The 16,776-nt window shown below is 37.9% G+C and overlaps 1 protein-coding gene across 2 annotated transcripts in view; it reads left to right on the top strand.

Annotated features, from left to right (window-relative positions):
- LOC308691342 (multiple epidermal growth factor-like domains protein 9) overlaps window positions 1-16,776 on the top strand; it is a 122,715-nt gene that overhangs the window by 71,740 nt on the left and 34,199 nt on the right. For both annotated transcript variants that reach the window (XM_081366418.1, XM_081366419.1), the window contains exon 3: window positions 7,645-7,784. In XM_081366418.1, coding sequence (XP_081222544.1) covers window positions 7,645-7,784 — 140 coding nt within the window. The remainder of the gene's footprint in view (window positions 1-7,644; window positions 7,785-16,776) is intronic.

Here is a 16,776-nt window from a genome sequence, read left to right on the forward strand (position 1 = left end):
GGAAGTAGCCAAGTACTAAAGCAGTGACTGCCAGATTTCCCTAGATAGTGTGCATTAATGCCAGCTACTAACTAACTGGCCTTGCACAAATGGATTTCATTAAAACAGCACAGAGCTAAATAACCCGACATGACTATTACCATACACAATAATAGTGTGAGCATATCAGCATTTACAAATAATGTCTCTGCTAGTGGGTATAAACCAAGCTGTGCCATCAGCATTTCCACAAATTGCTAAAACGATTCATTAATTAATCTTGACAAGTGCAAAGGCTGCATGATTTACGAAAGGTTGTAAATTTGCTTCCACGGCATATTTAATGCTTGTCTTTTGTGTGAGATTGTTGCCCTGGTAATTATACTGTAATAGACTTTCAGTTTAATCTCAGTGGGGTACTTGTGATCTGAGGTGTGGTTGGCATGGAAAACTCAACATTCTTACACCCTCAGGGCAAAGTCAATTAGTGTATTCTCACAAGTTTTTTAGAGCTTAAGGTTTTCAACAAGTGTAGTTCTGGATTATGTGATTCTGCATTTTTAATGTTTTTTCTTTTTGTGGATCAGTTGGAACATCTCATGACATCTCAAAAAGCAAAAGTTGCTTTTAACCCATTAAGTCCTGAGTTGTTTTTTCTGAGTGACACACAAAAAATTAAAGACTCATAACTCCAAAACTATAGCAAGGAGAGTCAAAAGGTAGGTATCGTTTGATAGAACACTTACATTTTAAAAAAAATATAAATTACATTACATTTGGACATTCTCCTGCTGAGAAACTGCTGATAAAAGACAAAAACTAAAATATATATATAATTTTTATTATGATTTTGCATATCTTTCTTGTTTGACATGCAATAACTCGGGAAGGAAATACGGTTGGGGGAAATTCTTTTTTGGTGAAGTTCCCCTAATTGTGAGCTGCATCTGGATCAAATTTTGTGGTGATCGCATAAAGTAATCAAAAGTTACAGCATTTGGAACAAAGGTAGCCTTTTTGTTTAGTCCTCACACATTTGGAAGGCATTTATAAAATTGTTGTTTTCTGAGTGACACACACAAAACTAAAGACTCATAACTCCAAAACTATAGCAAGGAGAGTCAAAAGGCTGGGATTGTTTGATAGAACACTTTTTAAATTTTTACAAAATATACATTACATTACATTTGGACATTGTCATGCTGAGAAACTGCTGAGAAAAGACAAAATATATATATAAATATATATTTGTTGATTTTGCATATCTTTCTTATTTGACATGGAATAACTCAAGAAAGAAATAAGCTAGGAGGAAAATTCTTTTTTGGTGAAGTCCCTCTACATGTGAGCTGCATCTGGATAAAATTTTGGTGATTGCATAAAGGAATCAAAAGTTACCTCATTTGTAATGCCCCATACCCCCTAATGGGCATTTTTAAAATTGTTCCTTCATGAGGAATATCTTGTCATCAACGCAATAGATTATGTTCATTTTGGGCTCATTTTAATTTTAATAATATGCTGTAAAAAATTATGTGCCATTTTCAACGATATGTGAATGTTTCATGAGCTGTATGATGTTTTTGACACATTGCAGTACATGGTACAAAAAAGTATTTTATAGTTTATTAAAAAAAGAAATTCTATTTATCAGCAAATAACTCAGCACTACTTAGAAGTTTTTCAAATTGGCTACATTCACTGGAAAGTTCAGACCCTAAGTTTTCAAATGACACCTATTTTGTGTTAATCAAGGCAGTATTTTTGAAAAATATGATAATGAATATTTTCACAGCTAGGTAGAGCCCGCATGCGGTACACACCGGTTTACAGGAACTTCTTAGCACTCATTCAGAGTTGATCGAAGTGTTTTGATGCTTTAAAAAGATGAGATTCTAAGCTTTAAGATGTTACATATTTTTTGTTATTCCACATTTGAAAACAAGCACGGACGGTTCTGGGAACATTGGAAAACACATTGCATCCCGGAAAGATGAGAGACTTGTTTTTTAGCCAAGTATGCATCACTTCGTGAGGATTATCTCGTGATCAAAGCAATGGATTATGTTGTTATGTTTGGGCCCTTTGTAATCATGAGAATCTGCTGTCAATAAAGATGTTTTACAATTTTCCACAATTCATGCATGTTTCATGGAGATATGAGCTAAAACGTCACATCAATGCATCTAACTTCATTGGATGTGCGCCTGTGCAGCTTCATGTGTTAGAAGTCCATGAGGAATATCTTTAGATCTGATAGATTATGGTGAGTTTGGGCTCCTTTTAATCTTAACAATCTGCTGTAAATAATGATGTGCCATTTTCCACAATTTATGCATGCTTCATTGAGTTATGAGTGAAAATGCGACATCAGTGCTCCATCTATATACAAGGCTCTGTGTGCGCCTGTGCGGGTTCGTGTCTTACAACTCCATTAGGAATATCTTTAGATCTGAGTGGTGGATTATGGTGAGTTAGGGCTCTTTTTAATCGTGAGAGTCTGCTGTAAAAGTCTGCTGTAAAATTTTCTACGATCTGTGAATGTTTAATAAAGTTACGAGTGGAAATGTGTCTTAAATTCAGCATCCATATGTATGATTTACATATGGGTCTTGAGAGTTTCATGTACAAAAACTCGCTCAAGTTTAGTAAAAAGCCCGAAACAATTATGCTTGTATTTGACATATTGCAGTATGTAGTACAAAATAGTACTTCATAAATTATGAGAAAAAAAAAAAATGTATTTATCAGCAAATAACTTTTAATTGAATTGGCTACATTCATTGTAAAGTTCAGACTCTAAGCTTTCAAATGATACCTATTTTGAGTCGATCAAGGGTAGTAGTTTTGAAAAATACGATTATTCTTTTTTTCGCAGCTAGATGGCGCCCACGGGCGGTACACTCCGTTTTAGAGGGACTACTTGGCACTCGTTAGGAGTTGATCAAAGAGGTTAGATGCATTAAAAAGAGATTCTAACCTTTAAAATGATATATTTTGTTATATAACTGCTGACAGTACACTTTGGGTTTAAAGGAGTCATAACCTAGTATTACCTTGGATACCCACGCTCTATTATAGTCTTTCAGGCCCTTCTAAAAAAGAAAAGTGGAAAAAAAATAAACACAGAGCTCCTCTGACCCTTATTTCTGAAGGCATTATTGTCTCGCGAGATCTGATGCGATATTTTGGCTGTCGTGGACGATCATTTTAATAATGCAAATGAGGGCCGCGTTGATTGGTGGCAGGAATGAGGGGGGTTGACACCGCAGGTAACTTTTGCATATCATTCCAAAATGACATCATGGCGCAAGGTGTGAATGAACCCTACCTGGCCGCGACCTACGGAATTCAACCGTATATGTATGAGCCAGACTCTGAACCTGAGCTGGAAAGGGAAGATGTAGAGTCGATGGAAGTACGTCTACATCAAGATGTCTCTGAATGGTAAAGACAATCATTTTGACCGAGACATACATTATACCTTTTATTTAATGTAGATTACATTAACGGAGATGTAGTCTACTTTTTTTATCAGCTTACAGTGGTTATTGAGATCAACGTTTGCTATCATGTGGTGTTTTTGCCTTGTTTCACGTTGTGGTTTTTTAGACATTCAATATTTTTCTTCTACAGACATGTAACGTGATCTTTTTCTTTGTTTATTATTACTTGACTGTTTGTTTTATTTATCTATCCTTATCTATTCTATAAAAAAATCAATACAATTATATGTTGTCATAGTTATATAATATACAATTCTTTACCTGATATTGCCCCAAATTTGTGAACGATTCCGGCGTAAAATGATTAGCACAGACACCTAACGTTAAGCCAGTGGGAAGGGTTGTAGGAACCGCGTCATTAAAAATGAATTTAATCCACTGGTCCCTGACAGCTTGGTCCGTTCTTGGGAGAGAAAAGACATTTACATGTTGATTCTGGCAGTCAACAACAGAGCAACTCACATGTGCCCTACGTTTCTGCATCTTTCGCGACTGAATATGAGGGGGAGAGGGGCAGGGCGGGCTTCCTGCAGCATAGGTCTGCGGTGTCCATATATGGTATATCCTGCCCCGTCTTGACGTCAAGTCGGGGCAGAAATTAAAATCTCGTATTTGAGTGAGCGTGCACGTGGGCTGGTTTACGAACCCAGGGGTAAACAAACGCTTCACTTTTAAATATCGGCTTCCCGGCCAGTATATAATCGTTAGGCAATCATAACATACATTGATTCTCGTGGAAAAGTGAAAATTACAGGTCATGACTCCTTTAAGGGGTAAAAGGCCTAAAGTGTGCACTAATGCATTGCAGAAATAATGACTGCTTCCAAGTGGGTTTCCATTGTGTGGCCAAGCAGAGCAGATGCTCCTACCCCTAACGCATTTACTGAAAAGAGAAGTTGACATATTGCTCTCTGTCAGGTTCTGCAAGAGAGAGGACCCAGACACAGAACGAACGTGAAGGGAAGTTTTATTAACAATACTGTAGACAGGGCACAACAAGGAGAGTGAGGTGTGAAACAGTTCAAACAGTAGAGCAGGGCAGATGACACGACGACAGGCAGGAAGAATGAAACCAGAAGTGAGGCGACTGCTTGAAGACTGCAGAGGAAGAGGCAGCACCAGGTGGGATGATGGTGTGGAACACAAACAGGAACGCAAGGCTTGATGATCTCTTCAATGTGAAAGGTGTTACAGTCTAGCTGTCAGACAGTGGGGGTCAATGGCCAGTAAATCTCAGGATGCAAGGCAGGGCAGGAACAAACACAAGACTCACAATGAACAAGAAAAGACGAGATAAACATACAAGGCACAAGAGTATAATTAAATAGGCAAATAAAGAATTACAACTAAAACAGAACAAAACTAGAGAGGAAAAAGAAAAGAGCTAGGAATAAAACGAATGGAACTTGCAATCAAAAAATAAAACAAAAGAACAAACTTATAGGGAATTAGAAACTGGAGAAGATAACCTAGAAAAGAAATCAAACTAAAAGAGAAAAAAGCAAAACCTAACTAGAACAAGACTTGAAGGAAAAAGCAAAAGGATACACTACTGCTAGAAACGACCAAATACTTGACTAGAACAGGAACTATGTTTAACCATACAAAGGCAAGCAAACAAGACTACACCACAAAGCACACAAAACGAACCAGCAAAGACATGAGGGAGAGAGGCACAATATAAAGGGACCAGAGCACATGAGGATCAGGTGAGCATAATTAGTGAAATTAGGACTAGACGTGGACTAAGCAGGGGGGCGTGGTAACGGGAAACAAGGAGGCAGGACAAGAGGAGCACATGGCAAACATAAACAAAGACACAGCCATGTGCTCAGACACAAGACAAACAAGGAAACATTAAACAGTGACAAAACAGACAAGACTGTCAGGGCGGGACCCTGACAGCTCTCCTCATTTAAACATTTACTTACTGTATAGTTAATACTGCAAATTAAGCTGGCATAGGAGAATATACTATTTTAAGCATTTTAAATAAATGAAAATTAGACACAGCAGCTCTAATTATAATACCTGATTTTTTTAATGGCTACATCCATCATTAAAGGGGTCATCGGATGCAAAATTCACTTTTATATGGTGTTTGCATATAAATGTGTCTTTGCAGTGTGTGGACACAACCACCATAAAATGAAAAAAAAATCCATTCACTCCTTTTTTTTAATCCTCAAAAAGTCTAAACACTCAATAATCAGGCAATTGGCTTTATGCCCAGCTGCACTACTTCCTGACCTTCAGCCAGCTCCTTTGTTTCCTGTCTGCCATTATTGGACAAACTGATTAATCCAGGTGTGCCTGACCTCAGTAACAATAATCAGACATACCTGGATTAATCAGTTTGTCCAATAATGGCAGACAGGAAACAAAGGAGCTGGCTGAAGTTCAGGAAGTAGTGCAGCTGGGCATAAAGCGCATTTAGATTTTCTGAGCACTATGATGTCATAATGCTCATGCTCCGCCCACGACAACTAACAGACTGTCCCATATTAGCATGTTTCTGCCCTCAGCCATTCGACACCCCCCATGGAAGAGAGGGGTGGGGTGAGCAGTTGCTCATTATCATTTAAAGAGACATGCACCGGAACAGGTCACTGTGAACAAAGCTGTTTTTGAGGAGGTAAAAAGGGTGTTGTTTTACACAACCATTGAGGAATTTAAACAAAGTATATAACAAACTTTACATGAACACCCTAAAGAATCATACCAACTTGTGGAAAATTTTCGGAAGTTAAACAATACATAAACCGTTAAACCGGCATACACACATTCATGTGTTCACATTTGACCTAAAGGTCAGCACATTGCGACGCGTAATGTTAGTGCGGTCTTCTGTGCTTCTACATCACTTCTCACATGAGCTTCACAACGCGCTTACATCATGCTTCATTGTGTACTGACATAGCTCTTCACGATGCTCTAATTAATACTCATACTACAGTTGTCTGTGAGCAATGCTTATTTATTTATTTTTATTTTTTTATTTACTTTCCCCAATTAAACTAAAATGTTTCCAAAAAAAATATTTCATGACATTTCAACACAGACTTTTAGGTTTGGCTGCAGTTTGTCTTATGTGCTTTTTAATATTAATTATAGTGTTATTTCAGTGGTTTTTGCTCTGAATTATTTAAATATACTGTATCGTATTGAAACAAGTGGGATATCCATTTCATTTGAGTGGTCGGGTTCTGAACTGACATGTCAGGGTTCTTTTTCTCAGTCAGAGTAAATAGCCTCATTACTCTGTGTATAGGAGAGTAGGCTGTGCGTGTGCGTGTGCGTGTGCGTGTGCGTGTGCGTGTGTGTGTGTGGGTGTGTGTGTGTGTGTGTGTGTGTGTGGGTGTGGGTGTGTGGGTGTGTGTGTGTGTGTGTGTGTGTGTGTGTGTGTGTGTGTGTGTGTGTGTGTGTGTGTGTGTGTGTGTGTGTGTGTGTGTGTGTGTGTGTGTGTGAAATAAATAATTGCAGATATGTCTCATAGATTTCACAAGCCTCTCCCAGAAGAAATCATCCTTCTGCATTTCTCATTTTCTTATTTTCTGCGTTGCTCTTCAAAAGACTGAAGTGTGTAATAGTATAATCAGAAGTTTTCTAATTTCCTTTTCATTTTAAGCACTCTGATATTGTTACTCTTTAATTTCTCATGTAGAGCATATTTACCCCACTCTGTTTCTCTACCAAGTAGTTCAAGGAGACTTCATTACACGCAAAACCACTAATGACTAATTTACCTGTGTGTAATCATTTTTTATGTAACCCAGGGCAGGAAAGAAACTGAAACAACCATGGTGGATCCTACCTGCTGCTAAATCCAATGCAAATGAAATGCATTTAAGTATTTGTTGTCCACAAACCTTGGTCATTTCATGCCTGAATAATACTATAATCAATTTAATTGGATTTCTATCTCAAATAGATGTTGCTTCAGCTTTTATGGTGTGGTTCTGTTAACATGTGACGGATGGAAAGGAGCAGTAATTCTGGCAGTTTAGAGAAAACCTGGTGTTTGATGTGGACAGAGGTTTTAACCTCTCTGTGTCTGACTTTTGAAGGATTCTGTACTGTCCTGTAAGAACAATTGGTCTTTCATTTTGTGCCTCTATAACTCTAACTCCAAAAAATGTTATCTTTACTTTTCTGGCAGTTCAGGCATGTGCATCTGCAAGATGGGAGTGCATGGGGACAAATGTGATGACTGCCGCCCAGGCTTCTCGTACTTCAGCAGCACGGGGTGCCAACCTTGCCAATGCAATAATCATAGCAGCTACTGCCACCCACAATCAGGTGAGCCACCCACATGCACACAACATAAGTAGTAAAAGAACCTCTAGCTGAACCTCAGTCTCTAGAAAATTCATGTTAACTATCTAATTAGTCATTTAGATGGCGCTTTCATCCAAGTACATTTATTACAGTGATAAACCCCCAAACCCCTGGAGCAAATTGAGATTAAGTGCAAGATTAATTGTCATAGTTCATAGATCGCCTCTTGCCGGGTTTGAACTAGTAAAATGTATCAGCTAATCAATGGTATTAGCTGATTTAACCCTTCTATTGGGTTGCGGGTCAATTTGACCTACAATTGTCTTTTTCTTGACATTTTGTTTCTATTATGGTTTTGATATCCGATGGTCAATTTTACCCATATATGTTTACGTTTTAAGGCAACTTTTCAGTCTTTTCAAACATTTCAAACATGAATGCAAAGTGAGGATACACTGATGTGTTGTGGAATGTGCGTAAATAAATTTTTATGCAGTTTTCATGTTCGCGGGTCAATTTGACCTGCATAATTTTATGTTCCAAGGTAACTGTACAGACCCAAAATAAAAATAAAAATAAAAATTGGGTTTATGTTATGTTGTTAACTATTAACCTGTTAAGTTATTTCCACTTTTTGAGCATAGACCTGAAAATGACATTTGCAACCTAAATTATTATAAATCCTGAATACTTTTGGAGCGTCTTTGAAGATTATTGCAGAAGTTAAAAAAAAGTTATAAAAGTAAAATTTAAAAATAGTTATTAAAGTTTTAGTTCATGAAAATGTAAAAAATATATTTTTGTATACAAAATATATATTTAAAACAACATATCAGACTTTAAAACTGCAAGAAAATCAAAACCGTAAACCTGAACAAGTTGTGTTCCAAATTTTACTCAAAAAATTAGCTATCAGTAAGATTTAATTTGGGCACAGTACCAAAATTTTCCACTAGATGACATCTCGGCTCCATTATGGTTTGAGTGATGTGAAAGCAGATATCCTATTCAGAAGTAGTTTGTGCAGTATGGTAATATTTTATTTGAATTCAACCTCTAACAAACACATAAAAACATACAGATGGATCTGGGTGTACGTTATAGTTCAGCGATGCATCACAAATGGAGTATCTATTTCAATTTATCTATTGCTCTGTCATTTTTTTCGAAAATCGGTCGCCAAATATGGAAAGGTATATACTTTAGGTTTAAACTAAGATATTATTGTAAGATAAAATGTAATGGCAAATGTCCCAAAGGTAACAGTTGAAAAAAAAAAATAGTGGTTAAAAACATTTTTATAAATCATAAGTTCTATTTATTTTAATTGTTTTTGTTGATGTGTGAAAAGCATTGATATTGCAAGTTTACTGTTTGTACCTGATTCTTTGATGTTTTTCATAGTGTGTTTGTTGGGGAATTGTATTGAATCCAACGCGGGTCAATTTGAAACTCTCCAACAAAATTGTACCCGGAAATCGAAAACATAATACATTAAAGTAATTTTCTGCGCAACTGGACATTTGAAGATTGTCTGAAAACAGATGATGATCAGATCCGATTATGTGCTGTCAATCTACCTTTGTTTAGGAGTTATGGCCCACGTGAATTGCAGCAGGTATGACCCACATGAATTGCGAAATCGCCTTAAACAATTCTGCCATGCAAAGGCAAAAGACCGAAACTTTGTTTTTGGTCGGAAATTAGTTATTGATATTTTTGCCACATTCAAGACCTCCTTTATCATGTGGATAAGTATCTTGAGTCAATTCCGATGTTTTTTCGAGAAAGTAATGGGTTGTCACAGTAACTTCCAAAAGCCCATGAGAAACCAAGGCGGAACACCGTAACACAAGTTACCGCTCTTTGGCTTTGTTTTGGAAAGCTCAAATTGAGTTACGGTGCTCTGCCTTTGTTTAGCCGTAGGTCAATATGAAGTTACTGTGCCGGAGTTCTATCAAATAATGCTACTTATCAGATTGTACGGTGTTCTGCCTTTGTTTTACTCTCCATTAAAATTGTAATTACGGTGTAGTCTGTGTACTTTGTACAGCTGCCATCAGTCCCTGTAACTTCTGATGTCCTCAGAGCTTTGTCCTGCACAAATGCAGTCAGAACATTTAGTATGGTCTGAACCCGCTCCATCGACAAATGTGCAATATCGATCGCGAAGGATATGCAGAGTTGACAGAAAAATGTTACACATGCCGTAGCAGATGAATACAATGAAGAACTAAAGCCCTGCCTCTCCCAGTTCGGGTACCGGACTTGGATGAAACACTCATGCATCTAACACAAAATAATATATGTTGAAGAATGTTGTTAACCAGACAGTTGACAGTAGCCATTGACTTCCATAGTATTTTTTTCCTACTATGAAAGTCAACGATTACCGTCAACTGCTTGGATACCAACATTCTTCAAAATATCTTATTTTGTGTTCAACAGAAGAAAGAAACCCATACAGGTTTGTAACAACTTGAGGGTGAATAAATGATGATAGAATTGACATTTTTGGGTGAACTACTCCTTAAAGATGCCTAATTCTAGCCAAATTCTCAGGAAGTAATGTATCCTTTGAGGAGGAGGCAGTCCCAGAATGCAAAAGCTCAGGACAAATACTGTACTTTCAAGATGGCAGATGAGGTGAGAAAATTCGCTGTTGAAAAAGTTTGAAGGTTGCTTTATGTGTCTGTCAAGTGTATTCTTGCTAATGTATTTATTCATTCTTTTTTTTTTTTTTCCATCAGTTGATTTTCTGTCAGATTTTGTATTGTTCAGTGGCCATTTTACCAGCCTGATTGTTTTCAGGTGTTAGTCTTACCTGCAAAATCACACTTTTCCCCACAAGTTTGGTTAAGGAGAAACATGTTATTATAATGACAATTTGGACAAAAGCCTGATATCAAATACTTTTAGATTTTTTTTCTCTCTCTCTCGTTTCATATTAGATGCATTGTCCCTGTAGCTGTCTGCGTTTTTTCCCTAGCGTCCATTTGTGGCAATCCAGCGGTGTTTAATGTTCCTGTCAGCATGCACTCTGCTTCCTAAAAGCCAATAATGTATTGTACATACACAGACAAGCACAGAGAGCTTCCATTACCTTTCTTCCATTACGTCAGATACCACACCAGGAGTCAAACTGTCCCAACAATTGCCGGTGAATCTCGCTTCTCGTATGTCCTTGCTGTGAGACGAACAGATATTGTTACATTAGTTCAGCTCAATTTGAGCTGTTGTAGAGGACTAAGCTCCTTTGTTGCATATACTCTGTAACTGCACACAATTCTTGGCTCGAACATTTCTTCTTGTGACACTTCTTAGACCTAAAATAATCCTGTTTCTTGCTAGTTTTCCCAGGTAAGGCATTGCCAATATCTTGGTGAATTAATTTTACATATCCAAAGCAGAGATTTAAATTTTCAGAAATTACATTTCTGTTGACTGGAAACTAGTTGGGAAGTCTGTTTTATTAAATATGGCATCTGCTAACAGACAATCTCTTATTTTTCCTTGTGATCTGGAATCTCACTGAATTATTACAATTAATGGCAAAAAGAATTTTTGGAAATGTAAACTGATATTTCCTACTGACAAACTACAGCAAAAGATATAAATAACTGACTTAAAACCATTGGGGGGGGAGACTTTTTCACAGTACTGTATGTTGAAAGATTTTATAGATTTGAGGTGCAGCTTTTTAAGGTTAAACTGTCAAGCCTGGGCTTTGTGCATTTGGTTTGGGCCTGTTCATTTCTCACGAAGCTTTCAAGCTAACTGTTCAGTTCAGTAAATGGCTGCCTAGTCAGTGCAATTATTCAGTCCAGTTTGAAACAACAGTGGTGGCCCATTCAATCTAAATCTTTTTCAACCCATCTTCCAAAACACATTTTTGTCATCAGGGAAAGCTAGTTATCTTAGTCGATAAAGTTTTAAATATGGATATTTTTCTTACACAAACGCATCGCTTCACTTCAGAAGGCCTTTGTTAACCCAGAGCCGTGTGGAGCACTTGGAGATGTGGAGCATCTATCATGGATAGATGCACTTTTATCATGGATGGATGCACTTTTATTGACTTAAAAACAGAAACAGCCATTCACTACCATTATAAAGCTTGGAAGAGCCAGGACATTTTTTTTTTATATAACTCCGATTGTATTCGTCTGAAAGAAGAATGTCATATACACCTAGGATGGCGTGAGGGTGAGTAAATCATTGGGTAATTTTCATTATTGGGTAAACTTTCCCTATAAAGCTGCAAACTGCGTGGCTGCAACTGCAAAATGCAGGAAGTGTAAAAAGATTGGACATTACGCTAAACCTTGCAGATCAGTGCAATCAAACACATGTGAGGTCCATGAAATTGAATTACCAGAAGTTACTGGTGGTGGTGGTGGTGGTAAATGGTTAATGTTTCCCTACATGACCACTCAGTTCCTGCTGTGTTCTGGAATGACACACAACTCATGGGGAGGAAACTGTCTGTTATGGACAACTTTGTTTTCTGAGGTTCACGGCTGATTGCAGCTACTGCTCTTCAATCTGATCTGATCTCCATAGAGCACAAAGGACATCAGGGAAATGTTAGAACCAAACAACACCTTTGTGATCTATATTGGTGGACAGGGATGGATGCTCAGGTTCATGATGCTGTCCGTTCCTGTCATGTTTGTCAGCTCAGAGAACAAAACTGTCAAGTCACATCCTGCTCCTTTCCAGTCGGCGCCACTGCTAGTCTGACCATGGCAGAAAGTGGCTGTGGATGTAGTCGGGCCACAACAACTAGAAGATGCTAGCCTGCTGTTCTTAGGTCATACTGTTTCAATAGTGGATATTCTTCCTGATGAATCACGTGTACATGATGATGATTCAAAAGGATGATGGCGTGCACATGCGTATTACGAGTTTGAATATATGTGTGCGCAGGCGTGTAGTCCTTCCCTACAAACCAACCCTCAACAAACTACTTGTCTGGCCTTAAAATTTATAATACAGAATTTTATCGCTTCTGTGTAGCCACGCGAACTGGAATTATCCCGACAACGCTTTATCTGTAGAGAGGTAAAGGGAGGGGAGGAAGGCCTTCACAGGGGAGAGACTAGTTGACACTTCAGGACTGCGTTGTCGTCGCGTCCAGGCGCAGGTTCTTCATCAGATCTGGATACGGCCTGGATCCGGTGGACTGCGATAAACCATGGGATAAACAGAGAGACTAATATTAGCGTAGACACCATTCTTCTTATGATGTAACGAGTACATCAGGATTTATGGGAAGTGTTCCCGGTTCCGGCTGACCTAATCTATGCAGCCTAAAATTGAATTAGAAGTCTATAATGTGTTATGTGTATGCTAGGTCAAAGAGATGTGTTTTTAGTCTAGCTTTGAACTGACAGAGTGTGTCTTCTTCCCGGACAAAATGTTAGGAAGACTGTTCCAAAGTTTAGGTGCTAAATAGGAAAAGGATCTACCACCAGTAGTCGATTTTGATATTCTAGGTATTATCAACTGGACGGAATTTTGAGATTGCAACCGACGTGAAGGACTATAATGTGTTAAGAGCTCACTCAAGTACTGCGGAGCTAAACCATTTAGTGCTTTGTAAGTAATCAGCAATATTTTAAAATGTATACAATGTTTAATAGGGAGCCAATGCAGTGTTGACAGAGCGGGGCTAATATGGTCATACTTCCTGGTTCTAATAAGAACTCGAGCTGCTGTGTTTAGGACCAGCTGTAGTTTGTTTATTAAGCGTGCAGGGCAACCACCCATAAGAGCATTACAATAATCTTGCCTTGATGTCATGAACGCATTAACAAATTGTTCTGCATATCTCAATGAGAGCATATGAGACGTAATTTAGATATATTTTTAAGATGGAAAAATGCGGTTTTACATATACTAGACATGTGACTTTCAAATGAAAGATTGGTATCAAAGAGCACACCCAGGTTCCTAACCGGCGATGAAGACTTGACAGAGCAGCCGTCAAGTGTTAGACAGTATTCTAGGTTATTACGTGAGGAAGTTTTTTGTCCAAGAATTAGAATCTCTGTTTTTTTCAGAATTAAGTAGTAGTAAATTACTAGTCATCCAATTTTTCATATCACCTATACATTCCGTTAATTATGTGAATTGGTAAGTTTTGTCAGGGCGTGAAGAAATATAGAGAATCATCAGCATAACAGTGAAAACTAATTCCATGCTTCCTAATGATATCTCCCAAGGGTAGCATGTACAGAGTGAACAGCAACGGTCCTAGTACTGAGCCTTGTGGTATGCCATACTGAACTTGTGGTCGATGAGACATCTCTTCATTTACTGCTACAAACTGATAACGGTCAGATAAGTATGATTTAAACCATTCTAATGCAATTCCACTAATGCCAGCATAATTTTCGAGTCTAATTAAAAGAATGTGTGGTCAATAGTATCAAATGCAGCACTAAGATCAAGTAATACTAATAGTGAGATATAACCACGATCAGATGATAAGAGCAAAACATTTGTAACTCTAATGAGAGCAGTCTCAGTACTATGGTACGGTCTAAATCCTGACTAAAAATCCTCGCTTACAGCTTAAACTTTTTTTGTACGTATCCTAATGACAAAGATGAATTAATGATATTAAGAAGAGGATCTATGACCTCTGGAAGCATCTCTTTCAGTAGCATAGTCGGTGTAGGGTCTAACATACATGTTGTCAATTTAGATGATTTAACGAGTTTAAAAAATTCTTCCTCTCCTATAGCAATGAATTAATTTTTTTTTTCTTAGAGAGACTACAGTGCACTCCCTGATGCGATACTGTTGTAGACAGTTGCATAGTTATAATTTTCTCCCTGATATTATCAATCTTATAAGTGAAGAAGTTCATAAAGTCTCGACAATCGATTACTATGGACTTCGACCGAAAACAGGAAGAAAATACAGGTATGTGCGCTGGCTGAAATAACATAATTTTTATTAATATCTTTCACATCTACTGCAGTCAGATTCACCCGTGATCACTCTGAAGGAATCACTCACATTAGCTGTGCACTTGTAATGACACATCAAGGATGTTAAGAGGCTAAAAGCAGGTTTAAAACTTGCCCCATTGAAGTCAACAGGGTGCAAATTTTAAAAAGAGGATAACACGGTGAAGGCAACACCGATTTTTGTCGTTGTTCTCTGTACTGACAGCACTCCAAATTTACAAAAAAATGAGCTCAATGTTAAAATTGACTGGAGTTCTCCTTTAAGCGCCTGAGTGTACTCGTTGTACCACGGCGTTGGACTATTTTCTTTAATCTTCTTTAAGCGAAACGGAGCAACTGTGTCTAAAGTGCTGGAAAAGAGAGAGTTAAAAGTTTCTGTCGCAATATCGAGTTCTTCTAAGCTATCTGGGATGCTGAGATGATGAAACTGATCAGGAAGATTATTAATAAAGCAATCTTTAGTGGCAGAAGTGATAGGTCTAACATATTTGTAACACGGAGTCGGCTTTGCAAATTAAGTTTACATGAGACTAGATAATGATCTGAGATGTCATTACTCTGCTGCAGAATTTCAACAGCATCAACACTGATTCTGTGTGATAATATTAGATCTAGAGTATGATTACGACAATGAGTAGGTCCTGACACATGTTGTCTAACTCCAATGGAGTTTAGAATGTCTTTAAATGCCAATCCCAATGCATCTTTTTCGTTATATACATGTATATTAAAATCACCAACAATTAGGACTTTATCTGCAGCCAGTACTAACTCTGATAGAAAATCAGCGAATTCTTTGATAAAGTCTGTACAGTAGCCAGCACAAATCTCAAACGTGATTTATCATTTACACTATATATTGTTACATTAAGCACCAACACTTCAAAAGAATTATATTTGAAACTAGACTTCTTAGTAATTTTGAAAATATTACTATAAATTACAGCAACACCTCCCCCTTTGCCTTTCAGACGAGGTTCGTTTGGTTTTAGCAAGGTTTCTGTCAAACAGCACATCTAGGTGATAGTCTGTAATCATATCATTAACAAAAAGTGCTTTTGGAGTAAGGGGTCGAATATTCAGCAACCCAAGTTTTATCATTTGGTCATTTGTATTATATCTTTTTTTTATTTGTTGAACATCAATTAAATTTTTACCCTTAGATGGGTTTGGAAGTTTTTTGTATTTCCTGATCCGGGGAACAGACACAGTCTCTATATGATGATATCTAGGTGAAAGAGGCTCCTCATAAATCATATGATGGGATTTATCTGACCTTGGTGATGTGAGACATCTGGCAGATGGTCGGTTTACCCAGTCTGTCTGCTTCCTGACCTGAGCCCCAATTCATGTTTGAGCTCTAAGACTATGTGCCATATTACTAGAGACAAGAGCAGCACCATCCCAGGAGGGATGAATACCATCTCTTTTCAACTGGTCAGGTCTGCCCCAAAAACTTTTCCAATTGTCCATGAATTCTATATTATTTTGCGGACACCACTTAGTGTCCATGAGGTGTTGATGAGGGGGTTTTTTTTTCCATCTGCCTGCTGTAATTCTCTGTCAGCTGATGTTGATGCTTCTTGTCCTAACCAAACTTCGCACACAAATTTCTAATGGTTATCCTCCTTCACCCAATGGACTGGACGTTGAGTTGATGCTGTACTATAAGCTGCGTCTGGAACGGTCTGTTAAGGACAACTTCATTTTCCGAGGCTCACGGCTGATTGCACCTGCTGTTCTTCAATCTGTGCTGGTCTCTTTTTGAAATTGCCGGATGCAACTGCAGGTTTGCCAGAACATTAACAGATTATTACAGCAAATGGTCTGAGGTCTCCTTTACTTAAACTGTCACTACAGATTCTGTGGGGTTTTTTCTGTCATCAGTCTTCAGCCACCATGGCAATCCATTGAGTATTGTTTCTGATAACATTGCTCAGTTTATGTCTGCTGCTTTCGCTGAATTTCTGGAAGGAAGAAATATTTATCACCATTGTTCCTCTCTTTACTACCCTGCAGCTAATTGTGCTGTA

This window comes from Scardinius erythrophthalmus (assembly GCF_964197995.2).
Source record: "Scardinius erythrophthalmus genome assembly, chromosome: 5".
Classification (NCBI taxonomy): domain Eukaryota; kingdom Metazoa; phylum Chordata; class Actinopteri; order Cypriniformes; family Leuciscidae; genus Scardinius; species Scardinius erythrophthalmus.